A 21,144-nucleotide genomic window follows, 5' to 3' on the forward strand; every position below is an offset into this window, starting at 1 on the left:
ACCCAGAGCTTTAAGCATTTCATCACTGAGGAGCTGCAGGCCTGGTCTTCCTCTGCACTGACCATCTGTGGGCCAGCCCGGGTAGGACCTTCAGACCTGAGTTCTGCTGCTGCTGTGCTGGGCACGGAGCCCTCACCTGGGCAGTGAGGAACCAGCCTTTCTTTGCTGATGCCAAGCATGGCTAGGGAGAGGGCTCCGGGCTCAGTGCTCAGTGCTCAGTGTGTAGATTCACTGGGCTCAGGAGTCCCCGACAGGTTCCTGGGAGTGTTTTTTTGAGTCTAAGGGAATAATACACTGACACTTCCTCCCAGTCCCCTTAGGGATTCTTTTCTCCCTCAGGACATTCGGCAAATCTCCCAAGCATCTTAAGCTCTGGCCACAGTCTGGCGGGCAGCTGGGCAGCAGTCCCAGCTTTGCGTCCTGTCGTAATGAAGGGCCCCAGCATACTTGCTTAGCCTAACGCCATTTTTGAGCAAGGCCTGAAAAGTAACTAGAGGTCAGAAAAAAAACAACTTGTACCCTGGATGAGAGCCAAGTCAGCAGGCGTGTCGAGCTCGGGGAAAAACCACGAGCTGTCCTGAGTTTGAACCTGGCCTCATACGAATCGTCCAATCAGAACCCTGTAAACTATGCTTCCTGCTTCTGTACCCGCCCTTCCGCTGCCCAACCCTATAAAAACCCTCCACTCCAGCCCGTGGGCGCGCCAGTCTCTTCTGCTTCTGGAGGGACTGTATCGCCCTGGGTACTCGTGTTCCTGAATAAAGCCTCTTGCTGTTTGCATCTGACTCGTGGTCTCGGTGTGATCTCTGGGCGAGGGTCTCTCCAGAGGGAAGACTCCAGTCGGGGGGTCTTTCATTTGGGGGCTCGTCCGGGATTTGAGACCCCCGCCTCGGGACCACCGACCCACTGTCAGGAGGTAAGCTGGCCGGCCACTGTCTGTCTGTATTGTCTCAGTCTGTTTACTTGTCTTTCGTTTTCGTCGGACGTCCTAAGTCAGGTCTGAGTCGGTGGGGGCTGAAGGAGCTGACGAGCTCGGACTTCGCCCACCGAAACCCTGGAAGACGTTCCACGGGTATCTGAAGTCCCCTCTGGGGCACGGAAAGTCCCCTCTGGGGCACGGGAAGTCCCCTCTGGGGCACGGGAAGTCCCCTCTGGGGCACGGTTTTTCGGGGCCACCCACGCATCAGAAGGATACGTGGTACTGGCAGGGGACGGAGAATTCAAACACTCCGTGTCCCCATCTGAGTTTTTGCTTTCGGTTTTACGCCGGAGCCGCGCAGCGAAAAATTCTGTGGTCTGTCTTGTCTGTTTGTTTCTCGTTGTGTGTTTAACCCTTCTTTATTTGGAGACCACCATGGGACAGGTTGTCACCACCCCATTGAGCCTAACCAAGGACCACTGGTCCGATGTTAAGGCCCGAGGAAACAATGAAGGTGTCATTGTCAGGAAGAAGAAATGGATCACCTTCTGCGAGGCCGAATGGGTCATGATGAATGTCGGCTGGCCGCGAGAGGGATCTTTTAACCTCTCTCTTATTTCGCAGGTGGAGGGTAAGGTTTTCGCCCCTAGCCCTTATGGGCATCCCGACCAGGTCCCATATATCACCATCTGGAGATCACTGGTCGAGAACCCATTTCCATGGGTTAAGCCTTTCCTTCCGCAGCCCCCTCCAGTCTCTGGGCCTTCTGCGCCCCCCAACCCAGACTCCTCCCTTTACCCCGTGCTCCCTCACAAGGAGACTCCTAAGCCTCCAGTCCTTCCCCCAGACCCCAATACTCCCCTTATAGATCTCCTGACGGAGGACCCACCACCATATCGAGCCGGACCACCTGGAGAGCCGGCCAAAGCGGCCCCAGCCGCCGCCCCGGTGGCGGCGTCCCCGGCCGTGCCCGTGGCAGATCCGGAAGTCACCTCGACTCGCAGGACCCACGGGGCTGAAGAAGAGGACGCAGCCCCGTCCCCCATTGCCGGCCGCCTCCGCGGCCGCCGGGATGGCCCCCCTATTGAGTCCAGGGCCTTCCCGCTTAGAGAGGGGCCGAATCGCCAGTTGCAGTACTGGCCCTTTTCAGCCTCAGACCTTTATAATTGGAAACAACATAATCCCCCTTTCTCCAGGGATCCTGTTGCCTTAACCGGCCTAATTGAGTCCATCCTAGTGACTCACAGGCCGACTTGGGACGACTGTCAGCAGCTCCTGCAGACCCTCTTAACAGTAGAGGAGAAGCAGAGAGTTTTCCTGGAGGCCCGGAAGCAGGTTCTGGGCGACGATGGGAGGCCAACCCAACTCCCAAATATCATCGATGCAGTTTTTCCCTTGACCCGCCCAGACTGGGACTTCAATACACCTGAAGGTAGGGAGCATCTACGTCTCTATCGCCAGTTGCTCTTAGCGGGTCTCCGAGCGGCCGCCAGAAGGCCTACCAATTTGGCCCAGGTAAGGAATGTGATACAGGGAAAGGAAGAAACACCCGCTGCATTTTTAGAGAGGCTGAAGGAGGCTTATAGGATGTACACTCCGTATGATCCAGAAGACCCAGGGCAAGCACCAGGTGTCATCCTATCATTTATCTATCAGTCTAGCTCAGATATCAGAACCAAATTGCAGCGACTGGAAGGTTTACAGGCGCTAGGTTTGCCAGACTTATTGAAGGAAGCAGAGAAAGTGTTCAATAAGAGAGAAACTCCTGAGGAGCGTGAGGAAAGGAGATGGCAGAAACAAGAGGAAAGGGACAAGAAACAGCATAGGGAGATAAAAAAGGTTTTGGCCGCCGTTGTGTCTCAGGGACAGCGGAGAGAGGGAGATAGGTCGGGAGAGCGAAGGAGGCCACCCCTTGATAAAGATCAATGTGCTTACTGCAAGGAGAAGGGACACTGGGCCCGAGAGTGCCCCAAGAAGCCACAAGGACCCCGCCGGCCCAAGCCCAAGACTGTAGACCTCCTTAGTCTGGAAGACTAGGGGAGTCGAGGCCAGGAGCCCCCCCCCTGAGCCTAGGATAACCCTCAAGATCGGGGGGCAGCCCGTGACCTTCCTGGTTGATACTGGTGCCGAACATTCAGTCCTAACCCATGCCGGAGTGCCTCTTAGCCGGCATTCTGCACTGGTGCAGGGGGCAACTGGAAACAAGAGGTATTATTGGACTGCCGAGAGAAAAGTCCAACTGGCATCAGGGCAAGTAACTCACTCTTTTCTGCACATACCTGAATGCCCCCATCCGCTGTTAGGACGGGACCTATTAACCAAATTGAAGGCACAAATCTATTTTGATGAGAAGGGACCGAGGGTCACGGGTCCTAAAGGAGACTCTCTACAAATCCTTGCCCTCAGTTTAGAAGAAGAATACCGTTTGTTTGAACCAGAACCCCCGGAGAAATCTCCTGAGGAACTACAGAACTGGCTGAGAGAGTTTCCTCAGGCCTGGGCAGAGACTGGGGGCTTGGGGCTGGCACACGATCAGCCACCGCTGGTGATCTCACTAAAGGCCTCCGCAACTCCCGTTTCAATTAGACAATACCCAATGTCACGGGAAGCTCATGAGGGGATCAAGCCCCATATTCGAAGGCTCCTAGACCAAGGGGTGCTAAAGCCCTGCCAGTCCCCTTGGAACACCCCTCTCTTGCCTGTTAAGAAACCGGGGACAGGGGACTACAGGCCGGTCCAGGACTTGAGAGAGGTCAATAAGCGGGTGGAGGACATACACCCCACGGTGCCCAACCCCTATAACCTTCTGAGCACCCTCCCACCGACCCACGTCTGGTACACTGTGCTAGACCTGAAGGATGCCTTCTTTTGTTTGAGACTGCACCCTCAAAGTCAAATGCTATTCGCTTTTGAATGGAGGGACCCAGAAAAAGGGCTTTCGGGACAGTTAACCTGGACCCGGCTCCCTCAAGGCTTCAAAAATAGCCCAACCCTCTTTGATGAAGCCCTACATGCAGATCTGGCCGGATTCCGGGTCGAACACCCAACCCTAACTCTGCTCCAGTACGTGGATGATCTACTCCTGGCGGCCAGGAGTCGAACCGAGTGCCTGGAGGGCACTCGAGCCTTATTGGCCAGACTTGGACAAAAGGGCTATAGAGCCTCAGCCAGAAAGGCTCAAATATGCCGAGACAAGGTTACCTACCTGGGCTACACCCTGAGCGGGGGGCAAAGATGGTTAACAAGAGCGAGGAAGGAGACGATAATCTCCATCCCCCCTCCTCGGAACCCCCGCCAAGTTCGAGAGCTCCTGGGTACGGCTGGGTACTGCCGCCTTTGGATTCCTGGCTTTGCCGAACTGGCAGCCCCATTGTACCCCCTCACTAAACCAGGGGCCATGTTCCAATGGGAGGAGAAGCATCAGAAAGCGTTCCAACAGATCAAGAAGGCCTTACTCGAGGCCCCGGCTCTGGGTCTGCCAGATCTAACCAAGCCCTTTGAGCTGTTTGTGGATGAGAACTCAGGTTTTGCCAAAGGGGTACTGGTGCAAAGACTGGGACCTTGGAGGAGACCTGTAGCGTACTTGTCCAAGAAATTGGACCCGGTGGCTACAGGATGGCCATCATGCCTCCGCATGGTGGCAGCCATCGCCGTATTACTTAAGGATGCCGGGAAGCTGACTCTGGGACAGCCGTTGACTGTGCTGGCCTCCCATGCAGTGGAGGCCTTGGTCCGACAACCACCGGACAGATGGCTTTCTAACGCCAGAATGACTTACTATCAGGCCTTACTGCTGGACTCAGACCGGGTAAATTTTGGGCCGACAGTTTCCCTTAACCCTGCTACCTTGCTGCCACTGCCTAGCCCCTCCGAGGAGCATGACTGCCTCCAGATTCTAGCCGAAGCACATGGCACCCGCCCTGATCTGACAGATCAGCCGCTTAAGAATCCAGACGCTGTCTGGTACACAGATGGGAGCAGTTTCCTGGAGGAGGGGAAACGCAGAGCCGGGGCAGCTATAACCACCGAATCGGAAGTAGTATGGGCATCGTCACTCCCGCCCGGGACATCGGCCCAGCGCGCAGAACTGATTGCGCTCACCCAAGCTCTCCGGATGGCAGAAGGTAAGAAGCTCACAGTTTATACTGACAGCAGATATGCCTTCGCCACTGCGCATGTCCACGGGGAAATCTACAGACGGAGAGGCCTGCTGACGTCCGCGGGTAAGGAAATCAAAAACAAAAAAGAGATCCTAGACCTCCTAAAGGCCCTGTTCCTCCCGCTCCAACTCAGTATTGTCCACTGCCCAGGGCATCAAAAGGATGACTCTGCGGTAGCCAGAGGGAATCGGCTGGCGGATCTGACTGCCCGAACAGTGGCTTCCCAGCCAGCAGGGAGCAGCCAGTTGATGGCCATACAAGAACCACAGCCTGAGAGAGACCCCGTGCCCTATAGCCCAGAAGACCATGAGCTAGCAAGGAAAATGGGGGCGGACTGGGAACAAGGAAGACAGGCATATATACTAGGGGACCGGATGGTCATGCCAACCTCCCATACCCGATACATGCTAAGATTCCTCCATGCTTTGACCCATTTGAGCAAAAACAAGATGAAGACCCTATTGGACAGAGAAAACACCTGGACAGTGCTGCTGAACCAGGATCGGGTACTTCAGCAGGTAACTTCTACCTGCCCAGCCTGTGCTCAAGTCAACGCAGGAAAGGTTCATCTAAACAAGGGGGCCCGCCAAAGAGGCCATCGTCCTGGTGTTCATTGGGAAATAGACTTTACAGAAGTAAAACCCGGACTCTATGGGTACCGGTACCTCCTGGTCTTCGTGGACACTTTTTCTGGATGGATCGAGGCATTTCCAACCAAGAATGAGACGGCTAACGTGGCAACAAAGAAACTGTTGGAAGAAATCTTCCCCAGGTATGGGATGCCTCAAATATTGGGGTCGGATAACGGGCCTGCCTTCGTCTCTCAGGTAAGTCAGAAGGTGGCCAAACTATTGGGGGTTGATTGGAAACTCCATTGTGCATACCGCCCCCAGAGCTCAGGACAGGTAGAACGAGCTAATAGAACAATCAAGGAGACTTTAACCAAATTAACGCTTGCAACTGGCACTAGAGATTGGGTGCTCCTACTTCCCTTGGCTCTCTACCGAGCCCGAAATACTCCTGGCCCACACGGCCTAAACCCTTTTGAGATCATGTATGGGGCCCCACCTCCTGTTGTAGACTTTCTCCATCCTGATATTTCCTCCTTTGCTACCACCCCTACTTTAGAGGCACATCTTCAAGCCCTCCAACTGGTGCAGAGGGAGATCTGGAAGCCCCTGGCCAAGGCCTACCAGGAGCAGCTAGACAAGCCGGTGGTGCCCCACCCCTTCCAGATCGGGGACTCCGTTTGGGTCCGACGACACCAGACCAAGAATCTGGAACCACGGTGGAAGGGGCCCTACACTGTCTTGCTGACCACCCCCACTGCACTCAAGGTCGACGGGATTGCTGCATGGATCCACGCCTCGCATGTGAAGGCTGCCAGGGAACCCGACCCAGCAGGATCCAGAAAGTCAACATGGACAGTGCGCCGCACACGAAACCCCCTAAAAATAAGGTTGGCCCGCGGCTCCTCTTCCTCCCCCTCCTCTTAATCTCTGCCTACCCCCAGGGGACTAGGGCGGCAGAGAGCCCGCACCTAGTTAAGAGGCTCACTTGGCAGGTTATCTCACAAACTGGGGAGATGGTCTGGCAAACGACCGCCCTTCACACCCCCTTCACATGGTGGCCCAACTTGCATCCAGATCTCTGCCAACTAGTAGCAGGGTCAGGGGACTGGGACATCCCTACCACTGACCCCATGAACCCCAGAGCACCAGACGTCTGTCAGGATGGTAAGGGAACTTGCAAATGTAGTGACGGGAGATATGGATGTGGTCACCCTGAAACCAGAGCAGCCCTGTCACAACTATCCTTTTACGTCTGCCCCCGGGATGGTAGGGACAGAAAGATGATTAGACAATGTGGGGGTTATGAAAGTTACTTCTGTAAAGCATGGGGATGTGAAACAACTGGTAATACCTATTGGGAGCCTTCATCCACTTGGGACCTCATTAGGGTAAAAAGGGCTACCCAAAGAGAAAGCCACTCATGGCGTCCTCTTACTCAAGGACGTTGTTGGGGAACTGTCACGTCAGGAAGAGATAACACTTACTGGAAAGGGGGGGGGGCCCTGTGTAAATTTCACCTGCAACCCCCTGAATATATCTTTTACTCAAAAGGGAAGGGAGATAACACAAGACTGGATTAAAGGTAGAACATGGGGACTTAGACTTTACATGACGGGATGGGACCAGGGAGTCGTGTTTACGATTAGGCTTAAAATCACAGAGCCCTCCGCCTCTATAGGTCCCAACCAGGTTCTCTCTGACCAAAAGCGCCCCTCTTTACCCGCTCCGGCACCCCCGAGGGCTACCCCCCGACCCAATTCGGCCATTCGCCCAAGCACGGCTCCGAATGCCACTATAACCCCAGTCACCCTCCAGCCACCCAGGCCCGGTACGGGAGACCGGCTATTGAATCTTATAGAGGGCGCTTACTCAGCCCTCAATGTTACCAACCCAAATCAGACTCAGGAATGCTGGTTATGCCTAGTCTCCACACCCCCCTATTATGAGGGGGTGGCCGTAGTCGGAAGCTTCACCAATTCTTCTTCACCCCCGTCAGGATGTGCCTCGACACCTCAGCATAAGCTCACAATCTCCGAGGTGTCAGGACAAGGACTATGTCTGGGGATAGTACCCTACACCCACCAACACCTGTGTAATCGCACCCAGGCACTTGTTCCAGGACCCCACTATCTCGTGGCTCCCAACGGGACTTATTGGGCCTGTAGCACTGGACTTACACCATGCCTCTCCTCCTCAATACTAGCCAACACGGCCGATTATTGTGTGCTCATAGAACTGTACCCCAAGATAGTCTACCGTGCACCTGAAGATATCTATGCCCGATATGAGACAGAGGTCCCCCGTATAAAAAGGGAGCCAGTCTCGCTAACCCTGGCCCTGATACTAGGTGGGTTAACTATGGGAGGAGTCGCTGCCGGAATAGGCACAGGTACCACTGCCCTCATGGAAACCAACCAGTTCAGACAACTCCAGGTTGCCATGCATACCGATATCCAGGCACTGGAGGAATCCGTGAGTGCCTTGGAAAAGTCACTCACCTCCCTGTCTGAAGTAGTTCTGCAGAACCGGAGGGGATTAGACCTCCTCTTCCTGCAGGAGAGGGGGTTATGTGCCGCCCTTAAAGAAGAATGTTGCTTCTATGCGGATCATACTGGGGTGGTGAGAGATAGCATGGCTAGATTAAGAAAAAGATTAGAGCAAAGACAAAAACTCTTTGAAGAACAGCAGGGATGGTTTGAAGGATGGTTCAGAAGGTCCCCCTGGCTCACCACCCTCATCTCCACCCTTATGGGACCCCTTCTGATTTTATTGCTCCTTCTGACGCTCGGGCCCTATATCCTAAACAGACTTGTCCAATTTATCAGGGAACGCGTTTCTACTATTCAGACCTTGGTATTGACCCAACAATACCAACGACTCAACCAGGTGGAAATGGAGCCACATCCCTATTCTTCCCCATGAATGGAGGATTCCATTCCCTGAGATAAGAAAATGGGGGAATGAAGGGCCCCAGCATACTTGCTTAGCCTAACGCCATTTTTGAGCAGGGCCTGAAAAGTAACTAGAGGTCAGAAAAAAAACAACTTGTACCCTGGATGAGAGCCAAGTCAGCAGGCGTGTCGAGCTTGGGGAAAAACCACGAGCTGTCCTGAGTTTGAACCTGGCCTCATACGAATCGTCCAATCAGAACCCTGTAAACTATGCTTCCTGCTTCTGTACCCGCCCTTCCGCTGCCCAACCCTATAAAAACCCTCCACTCCAACCCGTGGGCGCGCCAGTCTCTTCTGCTTCTGGAGGGACTGTATCGCCCTGGGTACTCGTGTTCCTGAATAAAGCCTCTTGCTGTTTGCATCTGACTCGTGGTCTCGGTGTGATCTCTGGGCGAGGGTCTCTCCAGAGGGAAGACTCCAGTCGGGGGTCTTTCAGTAAAACCCCACAGGAGTTTACCCCTGCTTGAGGTCTCACAGAGGGGAGCTCTACTGCATGTCCTCAGGCTACCTTATTCCTCTGGAATTCTGTGATCTTTTACATGTGTTAGATTTCAATCAGTCAGTCAATCAACCAACCAGTCAATCAATCAATCAATCAATCAATCAATCAATCAATCTTTTGAGAGAGGGACTCATGCTGTAGCTGAGGCTGGCTGAAACTCACCTTGTAACCCACATTAGCCAAGAGTTCTCAGTGATCCTCTTGCCTTAACCTCCGAAATGCTGGGATGGCAGAATGGGCTACCATATATGGCTCCATTAGAGTTAAGAACAAAAACAAAAAAGCAAACAAAACCCCCTAAAACAGGCTCCAGGCAGGATACAGTGGTGAGTACCTGTAATCGAAGAACTCCACTGTAAGATGGGAGATAAAAGAACTGCCTAGAAGGTCAAGGGTTAGCTAACCCAAACATACTGTGCAGCAGAAACATGAGGGACCCTGCCTCAGCAAGGTGGGAGGAGAGAACTCTTGAACGTTGTCCTCTGACTCCTACACAGGCACCGTGGCATGCATGAGTGTGTAACACACACACAAATAGGCATGCACGAGTCCATCCTCAACACACACAAATACAAACTGAAAAAAGCCTTCAGGCATATGGAGAGATGGTAGTTCAGTCCAGAAAGTGTCTGTTGTGCAAATGTGAGGACCTAAGTTCTGCGACTCACAGAGGCTTGTGTGTGTGTGTGTGTGTGTGTGTGTGTGTGTGTGTGTGTGTGTGTACACCTGTAATTCCAGAGCTGGGGAGGTGGAGCCAGGGGAATGCCTCAGGGTGTGCTGGCCTGATAGTCTAGACACACTGGTGAGCTGAGACCCTTTCTCAAAAAATAGGGTGGAGAGTAAGTAATTAAGGAAAACACTGAAGTAGACCTCTAACCTCCAGGAGCATGTGCACACATGTGTATGACCTCTTCCCACCTTTCTCTCTCTCTGCCTGTCTCTGTCTTTGTCTCTTTCTCTTTTACACACACACACACACACACACACACACATGCACACGCACACACACACGCACACACACACACACACACAGAGACGTTGCGTTACCTCCTTTTTTTTTTTTTAACTGTATTTACACAAACTTGGTCTGAGATTCTATCCAAGGTTGCCATGCAGCTGCAGTCTAAGAAAGTGTATTTTGTGGCATTTTCACATTGCACTTGAATGCTTTTAGCATCTTCATCCTAACTGAGCTGGGAGTTGTCTTCTGGGCTCAGCAATGGAGTATGCATGCAGATTTTTGAACCTTGGGTCCTCACGCAGGGCATGTGACGTACTTGTTCCTAAGAAATGACTGGGTTGGGTGCGAGGCTTGCTGGGGCTGGCCTGCCTCCCAAACCCTGGAAGAGCCCCTGATTCTTGCTCAGCTTCTGGGCAATGCTGTCCATGGTTTCCAGATCTGTCATGCTAGCCTAGGAAGACGTGGTTCCTTCCTCTATGGCTGTGCAGAGTTGGAGTCTGACGTGCCTCCCACCTCCCAGTCCACTGCCCACCTTTCCGGTTGACTGGAGGAGGAGGGGTGTTTCAGAGAGTATGCCTTCCTCTGTTCTCTTTCTCCAAGACCAACTGTCTCAGAGCAGTGAGTGGGCGTTGCCTTCTTCTTCCCACTGTCTTCAGAATGTTCTGGTGTGTGGGCGGTACTTTCCCTTAGTTTACCAGTTCTTTGGTTATTTGGACACCAAGGCCTGGTCTCCATCTACATTCTTGAGTTCTCCTGATTTTGTTCAGCATCTAAACAGATAACACATTCTCCCATAATTGCAACATGGCCGTGCCTGTGAATAAATCAGGTACATTTTTGGCAAATGCCTAGGAAAGAGTGAGGCTAGTCAAGTTCACCACCAGGCATTAGGCAGTGGTACCCATACAGTCCGAGCATGCTTGGTGTTTGGGGGTTGAGGTGAGTGTCTGCAGACTGGCATGCTTTTGATTTCTTTTGGCATCTGCTTACTTGACACCGAGGGTTGAACCTCCACTCCTTAAATCCCCTTGATTTGATTTGGCTTTTGTATATTATTCGATAGCCTCCTGCATGGTAGAAACTGGAGTGGACTGGGAGAGGAGTGGTTTCAGGTGTCAAGAAAGCTGGAGGCACTGCCACGAGTACAGTCTTTTGAGAACAAGTCAAGCATGACTGTGTGGCTGTCTTACTTACTTTTCCACTGCAGTTAGAAGACATCATGACCAAGGCAACTTCTACAAGGAAGAATTTATTAGGGCCTTACTGTTTCAGAGAGTGAGTCTGTGATCATCATGGTGGGGGTGGAGCATGGCAGCAGGCAGACAGGCATGGCACTGGAGCAGTAGCTGAGAGCTTACATCTGATCCTCAAGCATGACTGAGGCAGTGAGCTACCTGGGAATGGCGTGGGCTTTGGAAACCTCAAAGCCCACCCCCATTGACACACCTCCTCTAACAAGGCCACACCTCCTAGGCTTCCCAAAAAGTTCTACCAACTGGGGACCAAGTATTCACACATATTAGCCTATAGGGGCCAGTCTCATTCATACACCACAGTGGTATGACATGAAGATAGCGCCCACAGCTGGAATAACAACCTGACAGCGTATTGTGTTCACCTAGTATTTCATGAGAATCTCACCTCTGCAGATTTAATCCCAATGGTCTGGTGCACAGGGTGAAACAACACTTCCTTACTGGCTTAGCATCTTCCTTGACTTAGAGTTGGACTGGATCCAGAGGACCCTAGGTCTGAGGTTAGTGAGGAGTCTTTTCAGCATGGCCTGTACAGAGCCTCTGCAGATCAATCTCATGCCTAAATCCTGCCTACAGGCATGGCCTTGCCCAGGATTTCTCTATTGTTTTGTGAACTGAAGTTCTCAGGACTCTACAAGGCTGAGTGACTGGTTGGAACTTTGTAACTTTGGGGCTGGGGAAACAGCTCGGCTTGTAAAGCTTGCTTGCAAACCCAAGGACCTGGGTCAATGCCTGGAACCCATATAGTGGAAAGAGAAAAGTAACTCTCACAAGTTGCTCTCTACACCCACTAAACAACCACTTCCCATGCCCTCCTTAGCCCTAGGAACTGCCCCTCTACCTTTTGTCCCTGTGAATTCGGACATTGTCGATACTTAGGACAGGTGGAATCTATGGTGGTTGTTCTGTTTCGAATGGCTTATTTCACTTAGTGTATGTTCTCAAGGAAAGTCTGTGTTGTGGCACTACCACGATTCCTTCCAAAGGCTGAATAACATTCCATTGTATCTATATTCTATAATCGTGGCTGGCCTAAAGGTCACTCTGTAGCCAGGATGACCTTAAGCATGAGGGTGGAGGGACTTGATTGCCTAAGGAGATGGAGATGTCCTAAAGCATGTTAAGCCAGACTCTCAAGAGAACCGATGTGAAGTTCTACTTAAGTCTCAAGGTCCAAGAGTCAGAAGAGGATGGTATAAGCCCCAGTCTGAAAGGCAGCAAGGAGAGCCAGTGTTCCAGTCTGAGTCTGAGTTCCAGAAAGGCTCAGTGTCTTCCTCTCCTGCAGACCTATTGTTCCGTTCTAGTAATGATTTGTTCATGAAAGTTTGGTTTTCATAGAATATGAGCTTTAAAAAATGCATTATTTTAAAGATTTATTTTTATTTTACAAGTGTGAGTATTTTCCCTGCATGTATGCAAGTGCATGCAATGCCTGAAGAGGTCAGAAGAGGGTGCCAGATCACCTGGAACTGGAGGTACAGATGGTTGTGAGTTACCATGTGGGTGCTGGGAACTGAACCTGGGTCCTCTGTAAGAACAGCAAGTTCTCGAACCACTGAGCCATCTCTCCAGCCCAGATTCTAAGCTTTTGAATGATACTGAATCCAGTGAGTCTGCCAAAATTAGTTACTTCCTAGGTAAGTTAGTTATCTTATATAGAAAAGTTAATCCGTTAGATATTTATAATTTAAGTTATTTTTCAGATAATTCTATTAGGATGGACACACACACACACACACACACACACACACACACACACACACACACACATACTGGGCAACCACCACCTAAACAGACAAATTATAATTCAGTGAAGCCAACATGTGTGAGGAAAGGCTATGTAGGAATGACCTAGAGAGCTAGGACTGTGATGGAGCATGGGAAGGGTCCATAGAGGAAGGGAGAGTATGGAGTTTGCTAGGCACAGAAGGCGACTGAGGACCAGTCAGTCTATAGAGGCCTGAAAGCATGGGAGGGGCTGGAGTGTAAAGAAAGAATGAGAACCTCAGTGTGACTGGTTTGGGGGTACATGATACGGTGGAGGAAGCTGAGGCTTGTGTCCCCAGAGGGCAGGTCAAAGGCCTTTCACTTCTGCCCAAGAAGCTTGGGTTCTCTCCTGCTGGACAGCGGTTCTCTACTGTTAGTGGTTACAAAAATCGCCTGGGGACCTCATTAAAAATGGGGATTCCTAGGACTTCTCTCCAAGGAGATGGACGCAGTAGGAGATGACAGCTTAATGAGTTCCCCAGTCAATTCTAACGTGGTTGGTTCACAGAACCCTGCACTGCTCCGGGAAGCGAGCGCTTTAAGAATAAGGAATGACATGACCCAATTTATTTTTTAGGAAGAGAAGTCAGGCAGCTGTAGAAGTTGGACTGATTTTACTGGCAGGGGGAAAATGTAAGTGATTTCTTCAGACGTGCTGGTGAGAAGCATGGAAGAGTGGAGCCCCGGCACTCGTAGGCGTGGGACAAAGGGCTGCATCCAGGTTATATGAGGTGGTATGCAGAGCTGACTCTAGAAGGTAGAAGACTGAGAAGAATAAAGGTTTATTCTTAAGTGTTTGACATGGGAGAATGGATGGTCAACGATGCCTGGTACTTGGTAAGTGTCAGTTGAAAGCAAGTGGGACGGGCTGAAGCAAGGAAGATTCCATTTTGGATGTGCACATTTGAAGATAATACAATCCTACCTATGGGCTGTGCGTGAGGAGAGCTCAGGCAGGGTTGGAGATGCAGATTTGGGAGTTGCCAGTAGGGACACAGATCTTGCAGAAATGGAGTCTGAGGGCCTCACACTTATCTGAAAGGCATACACCTGAAAGAGAAGAAAGCTGAGAAGACAAGTCCGTTGGGGTATTTAAGGGACCCCTGCCCCCTTTCCTTTCTGTTTGTGGTGATGGGGATGGAGCCTAGGGCCTTGCACATGCTAGGCAAGTAACTATCCCTGAGCTACATCAACAGCTTTGTCAGAGAGCACTTGTTAGAAGGGGAAATGGCTAAACAGAAGTAGGAAGGTTGAGAGGAGATATATTTTGATTTTTTTTTAATAAAAGGAAGAATAGAACAGCAAAGAACATGGATAAGCAAGCATCTCTGTGTCAGGATACACTTTAGGTACATGGCCAAGAGTGGGATAGCTGGGTCATTTGGAGAAGTAGCTTTAGCTTTCTGAGGAACCTCCACACTGATTTCCACACCGGCTCCACCAGTTTGCACCCCCACCAACAGTGAGTAAATTTTCTCCCTTCTGTACATCCATGCCGGCATTTGTTGTTATCTGTTTTTATTCTTCTGAGATATTCTGACTGGGGAAAGAAGAAGTCTCAAAGTAGTTTTAATTTGTATTTCCTCGATGGCTAAGGATGCTGAATATTTTAAGATGACCCCACCTTAGACTACTAGCAATAGTGGAGAGGGTGCCTGAACTGGCTCACCCCAGTAATCAGATTGGTGAACACCCTAACTGTCTGTCATCATAGAGCCTTCATCCAATGACTGATGGAAGCAGATGCAGAGATCCACAGCAGGGCACCAGACCGAGCTCCAGTAGTCCAATCGATGAGAGAGAAGAGGGATCAATATCATGATGGGGAAGCCTACAGAGACAACCAAACCAAACTAGTGGGAACTCATGAACTGTGGACCAACAGCTGTGGAGCCTCCATGGGACTGGACTAGGCCCTCTGCATAAGCAAGACAGTTGTGTAGCTTGACCTGCTTGAGGGATCCCCTGGCAGTGGGATCAGGATCCATTCCTGGTGCATGAGTGGCGTTTTGGAGCCCAGTGCCTACGGTGGGACACCTTATACAGCCTTGAGGCAGGGGGAGGGGCTTGGATCTGCTTCAACTGAATGTACCCAGGCTCTGCTGACTCCCCAAGGGAGGCCTTGCCTTGGAGGAGGTAGGAACAAGGGGTGGGCTGTGGGGGAAGGCTAGGGGATGGGAGGAGGAAGGAGAGGGGCATCTGTGGTTGGTATGTAAAATGAATAGAAAATTTCTTAATAATAAAGAAAAAGAAAAAAATATTTCTTGGTGATTTGAGTTTATTCTTTTGAATACTCTGTTTAGTTCCATGCCCCAATATTTATTGGAGTTGTTTGTTTTCTTGGTATTTAGTTTTCTGAGTTATTTGTATATCCTAGGCATCAACTCCTATCAGGTGTAGAGCTGGGAAAGATCACTCCACTCTGTAGGACTCCTCAAACAATGATGTGCAAAAGCAAAAAGCTTCATTAGGTCCCATGCAGCAATTGTTAGTCTTGATGCTCTACTGGTGTCCTGTGCAGGAATCCCTCCCTGTGTCTGAAAGTTGAAGGGAATTCCCCACTTTCTCTCTGTTAGAGTCAGGGTCTGAGGTCCATGTTGAGGTCCTTGATCCATTTGGCGTTGAGTTTTGTGCTGTGTGAGAGGTAAGGATCTAGCATAGAAGAAGGAGGTTGTCACAACTTTCATCCCTAGTATAGGAGCTATTGGCAGTTGATTTTGTTTGTTTGTTGTTTTTTAAGATTTATTTATTTATAATGTATACAGTGTTCTTTCTGCACGAATGCCTGTATGCCAGAAGAGGGCACCAAATCTCATGATAGATGGTTGTGAGCCACCATATGGTTACTGGGATTTGAATTCAGGACCTCTGGAAGAGCACCGAGTCATCTCTCCAGCCCCTGTTTTTTTTTTTTTTTTTTTTTTTTCCAAGACGGGGTTTCTCTGTGTAGTTTTGGTGCCTGTCCTGGATCTCACTCTGTAGCCCAGGCTAGCCTCAAACTCACAGAGATCCACCTGGCTCTGCCTCCTGAGTGCTGGGATTAAAGGTGTGCACCACCACTGCCCGGCCATGGCAATCGATTTTACAGAGAGTAGGGAGATGGGGCTGGAAGCAAAGAGAGTTTTCTTTAAGGGCGTGGCCCCTGACAGGTGCATCAGCACATTCCTGTGATGGCTCCACACCCAGAGGTATGCGGACAAAAAAATTAGACTTCAGTTTTTTTTATTTTAAAAAGATAAGGTGTGTGTGTGTGTGTGTGTGTGTGTGTGTGTGTGTGTGTGTGTGTGTGTGTAAGGAGTAGGGAGATGGGGGTGGATCTGGGAGGAGTTAAGGGGAGGAATGGAGTTGAATGTGGTCAAAATACATTGTATGAAATTCTCAAAGAACTAACCAGGATGTTAAAAGACAAAAAGGAGAAACAATTTAATCCAGTAATTGTGTGTGTCTATGTGTGTCATTGTCTGTGTGTGTGTCTGAGTGTGTGAGTGTGTGCATGTGCTTGTGGATCTTAGAGGGATATATTGGGAACCGCTTGTCAATCTAAATGCTGAGATATTTCTACCTAAACTCTTCTTTCTCATGTAGTTTGTCAGTCGACTTAACTCTCTCTTAAGGTCATTTCTGAGTCATGATAGAAAAATCAGGTCAGCAGCATAAAGGAAGGCGTTAGTCTTCCTGTATGCTCTGGCCGGAGCAGCACTTATTTCAAGTAAAAGCTGTTTCAGCTTATTTAGTCTCCCCGTGGGCCGGGGAACACTTCCTGACTCTGTCCGGATCTCACCACTGAGCCCCACGCTCAGCCCCATCCTCCACCCTCACCTCAGCTCCCACCTCACCCCCAGCCCCCACCCTCAGCCCAACTCCCACCCTTAGCCTCCAGCCCCCATCCTCACCCCCAGCCTCCACAATGACCTTCAGCTCCCACCTCACCCCCAGCCCCCACCCTCAGCCCAGCTCCCACCCTTAGCCCCCAGCCCCCATCCTCACCCCCAGCCTCCACAATGACCTTCAGCTCCCACCTCAGCCCAGCCCCCACCCTCAGCCCAGCCCCCATCCTCACCCCAACCCCCACCCTTAGCCCCCAGCCCCCAACCCTCACCCCCAGCCTCCACATTGACCTTCAGCCCCCATCCTTACCCTTACCTTTAGTCCCGGTCCTCACCCTCAGCCTCCACCCTCACTCCCTGACCCCACCCTCACTCCCTGACCCCACCCCAGCTCTTCAGCCCTGATATTTGTTTCTTTATAGCATTTAGGTTAGAACCAGGCCTTCTGGAATCCCCACGCCACCTCTCGTCAGCTTCTTTATTGTTTTAAAAAATTATCATGAAAAACAGCTCTGCTTACAGGTTTAGTAAAAGTAACGAATTCATTTCCATTTTCATTTATACTTCATATGTTATTAGACATCCTTTTTGAATTGGATTTCTGCCTTTGGAAATGCTGCTTCGGATGATGGCCCTGTGGGCTTTTTAGAGGTTCTTTAAGTTGGTGCTTGCACAGTCTGTGTATATCTGGAGTTACTAGCCCTTAAGGCACTCCTTAAATTCCCCTTCACAGGTCAGTAGCACAGTGGCTCAGTGACAGAAGGACAGGCACAGTCCTTCCTTTGTCAAAGTCTGGCCCTTGAAGTCTCTTCAGCCGGGGTTTTGGCCTCTGGATCTTACCTTTTTGTTGACCTTTCTGGACTATTCTCTGGCCAGGCCCAAGGAAGATTTCGTCACAGTGGTACATATAAGTGGTCTGTGCCTGGCTGCCTTCCCCTGTGGTTCACCCTTGTGGTGGCATGCATGAGTACTTCTTTCCTTGTGTCTTGGCAAACCGTCCTAATCCTTTCGAAGTCTAGATCATCTTCCAGTGTTTGAGTCACTGCGGGAAGTCCCTTCATTCTGCACAGTGTTCCGCCGCCATCGTCAGCTGCTCTGGAGCATCTTCATGCTTTGGGCACAGCCACTTTCATATTCAAGGATTTTTTTTTAAATTACATTTTTACTTTTTTATTTCGTATATGTGTGAGAATGCATATGCCATGGTATTGTGTGGTCAGAGGATATGCTTGTTGGTTTTTGTGAAATTAACACAAATCTAGACATGTCTGGGAAGAGAGAATCTTAGTTGAGAAAATGCTTCCTGTAAGATTGGCACGTGAAGCATTTTCTTTTCTTTTGTTTTTTTGTTTTGGTTTTTCGAGACAGAGTTTCTCTGTGTAGCTTTGCGCCTTTCCTGGAACTCACTCTGTAGTCCAGGCTGGCCTCGAACTCACAGAGATCCGCCTGGCTCTGCCTCCCGAGTGCTGGGATTAAAGGCGTGCGCCACCACCGCCCAGCGAAACCAGCTTTTTTTTTTTTTTTTTTTTTTTTCGAGACAGGGTTTCTCTGTGTAGCTTTGCGCCTTTTCCTGGAACTCACTTGTTAGCCCAGGCTGGCCTCGAACTCACAGAGATCCGCCTGGCTCTGCCTCCCGAGTGCTGGGATTAAAGGCGTGCGCCACCACCACCCGGCGAAACCAGCTTTTATTGGCAGCGAAAACTCTGGTTTCTTTGGCATTTCTTTTTCCTTTCAGGGTGGCAGTTAACTTTAACACTTTGGTCTGTGTGGAGGAAACTGGATTATATTTTTATATTATATTAATATATATTATATTATATATTTATATAAACTGGTTATATTTTTATTACAGCCTTCCATACAGAGAAGTATATTTTGTTCCGACTGCCATTTAGGTGAAAAGATGTTGCAACAACTTTTTTTTTTTTAAACAGTCTTCAAACTTGGCCAGTGTATTTTCTAGGTAATTTCACAAAGGACAAGTTCTCATCCTGTTTTTGCTTTGATATTGCCATATTCAGACTTTCTAATCTTACATACTTTCATTTTTTTTGCTGCACTTTAATCTTTATTTGAGGACATTTTACAGTCTACCCTTTCTCCCAGAGGGTACAGCCCAAAAGCCCGAGTGGATGTCTGAAACCATGGATAATACTATAGTTGTGATGGCTACTCTTCATTGTCAGTGGACTGGATTTATAATCACCATGGAAACACACTTCTGGGTCTATGAGGGTGTTTCTAGAAAGGTTTAATTGGGGAGGAAGACATCCCCTAAGTGTGGTTGGCATCATCCATGGACTGGGATCCTAGTTTAAATCAAACTGAGAAAGCAAGCTGAACATCAGCATTCCTCTCTCCTCGCTTCCTGACTATAGGAGCAGTACGACCAGTCACACCATGTTACGGCCACCACAGAGTCCTTTTGCCTTCCCACAGATATGCTGTGTCCCTTCAAATGGCAAGCTAAGGAACAACAAAACAAACAACCAAAACCGAAATAAAAGCCCCAAGCCAAACCTTTCCTCCCTCAACCTGCTTCTTGCCGATATTTGTTCAGTGACATGAAAAGCAACTAACGCACCTCTTCTTCAGACGTGCCCACTAGGTGACAGGGCTTCCCCAGTTCCATTATAATCTTTAATGAAAAAGAAGAGGTCAGACGAGGGTGTTTGATCCCCTGGAACTGAAGTTACAGACAGTTGTCAACTGCCATGTGGGTGCTGGGAATCAAACCCAGGTCCTCTGGAAGAGCAGGAACTAAGGAGCCATCCCTCCAGGACTCTCCATTATAATCTTGGGGGAACACTATGATATGTCATCTACTGTTGATTGAGATACCATCTTGCAGTGCAGGACTGTTCTGTGTTCTCCTCATACTGCAAACCTAGGATAAAACTTAGGTTCTAGAATATGCACGGGAAGAGACCAATAATATTAACTAAAGGCAAATAAAATAACTTTAACAACATACTCCAACCAAGTTCCTAAAAACTTAAGAGATTTTTTACATGTGTAATTTCCCATTAAATACTTTTGGGTTTTGGTTGACCTGGGGTAATTGTAACTGCAGAAAGTGAAATCCTCTGTAGAGGTGGACCATGGTATCAGAGTTTATCCCCAGGACAGGGAAGGTGCATGACAGTGTGCCTTACTGTCTACCAGACTAGCAGTGAGAAGTAATGTGATTGGCTGCTGATCATGGTGCCACCTGCAACTTTCACAGTGATTTGTGGGATGAAGGTCAGCCTGACATCTGTCCCTGGTGTTACTACTTAGAGTACACACACTGGAACCTGCAGTTTGGACTGCATGGTGGGTGACTCCTCTTTTGTTGGCTGAAGTGTGTGTGTGTGTGTGTGTGTGTGTGTGTGTGTGTGTGTGTGTGTTGGATTTGTGCAAAAGGAGGCATGCCTTTAATCTACTTACATGATTTATTTATATTTAAAAATACTTAAACCCTCACTACAATTACCTCTTGTATTCCCAGACTGTAAACTAGTTGAATATTTTGTCTGCATCTCTCTTTTGAGTTTAGGAATTACGGGGTGGCCCCAGGCCCTGTGATCGCCTTCTCAGAAGGAGATGAGGCCTCTTTCCTGCTTCCTTTGTCTGTGGACAGGCCTAGAGCAGCCGCCTCCTCCGACAAAGGCTGCTTCTGTTCAGGAACAAGACAGGTAAACCATTCCCACCACCAGCTCCCTCTGCTCTCTCTTGATGTCTTGTGGTCTAGAACTGCCTCTCCCTCCCACCTGCGTCAAAATTTTGCCCTGGTCCCCACAGTGCAGCCAGCTAGACCCTGATTTTCTGATGAATATCTCATCCACACTGGACGTGCTTTTTTCCCCTGGAAAATGCCATGTGGTGGCTGGGTTACAACTGTCTTTCAAACCTCAGGCTGACCTATACGTTTTTCCTCCCTAACTTTAAAAATCTAAGTTTAAAAAAAAAAAAAACAAACAGTGTAGCATTTAATATAAGCTTCAAAAGCTCACAAAGGAAAAAGGTCCCTGAAGAGGTTCTGTCTCTCCCTTTCCTTTGGGACTTTTGATGCATTTTTGCTTAACAAAATAGGTTTAAAATGGACCCAGAGAGAGTCTCTGTGGGTTTTTTTTTGTACTTAAAACAGGCCAGCACTTAAACTTAAAAATTTTTGTACTTAAAACGGAGAAGCACTCAACAAATGCCTGTCACTTTACTGACTGAAATTACAAGCTGCAGGCACACTC

General features: G+C 49.6%; 1 protein-coding gene across 1 annotated transcript; it reads left to right on the forward strand.

Moving 5' to 3' along the window:
* The first annotated feature begins 1,040 nt into the window (after window positions 1–1,040).
* Window positions 1,041–6,575, forward strand: LOC128097435 (uncharacterized). The gene is given in 2 exon segments (XM_052717932.1): window positions 1,041–2,974; window positions 2,976–6,575. Coding segments are annotated over 2 exon segments (5,220 nt in total). The 5' UTR covers window positions 1,041–1,354.
* The last annotated feature ends 14,569 nt before the right edge of the window (window positions 6,576–21,144 follow it).

Source organism: Peromyscus californicus, unplaced genomic scaffold, assembly GCF_007827085.1.
Source record: "Peromyscus californicus insignis strain IS unplaced genomic scaffold, ASM782708v3 Scaffold_5__1_contigs__length_169319896, whole genome shotgun sequence".
Lineage (NCBI taxonomy): Eukaryota > Metazoa > Chordata > Mammalia > Rodentia > Cricetidae > Peromyscus > Peromyscus californicus.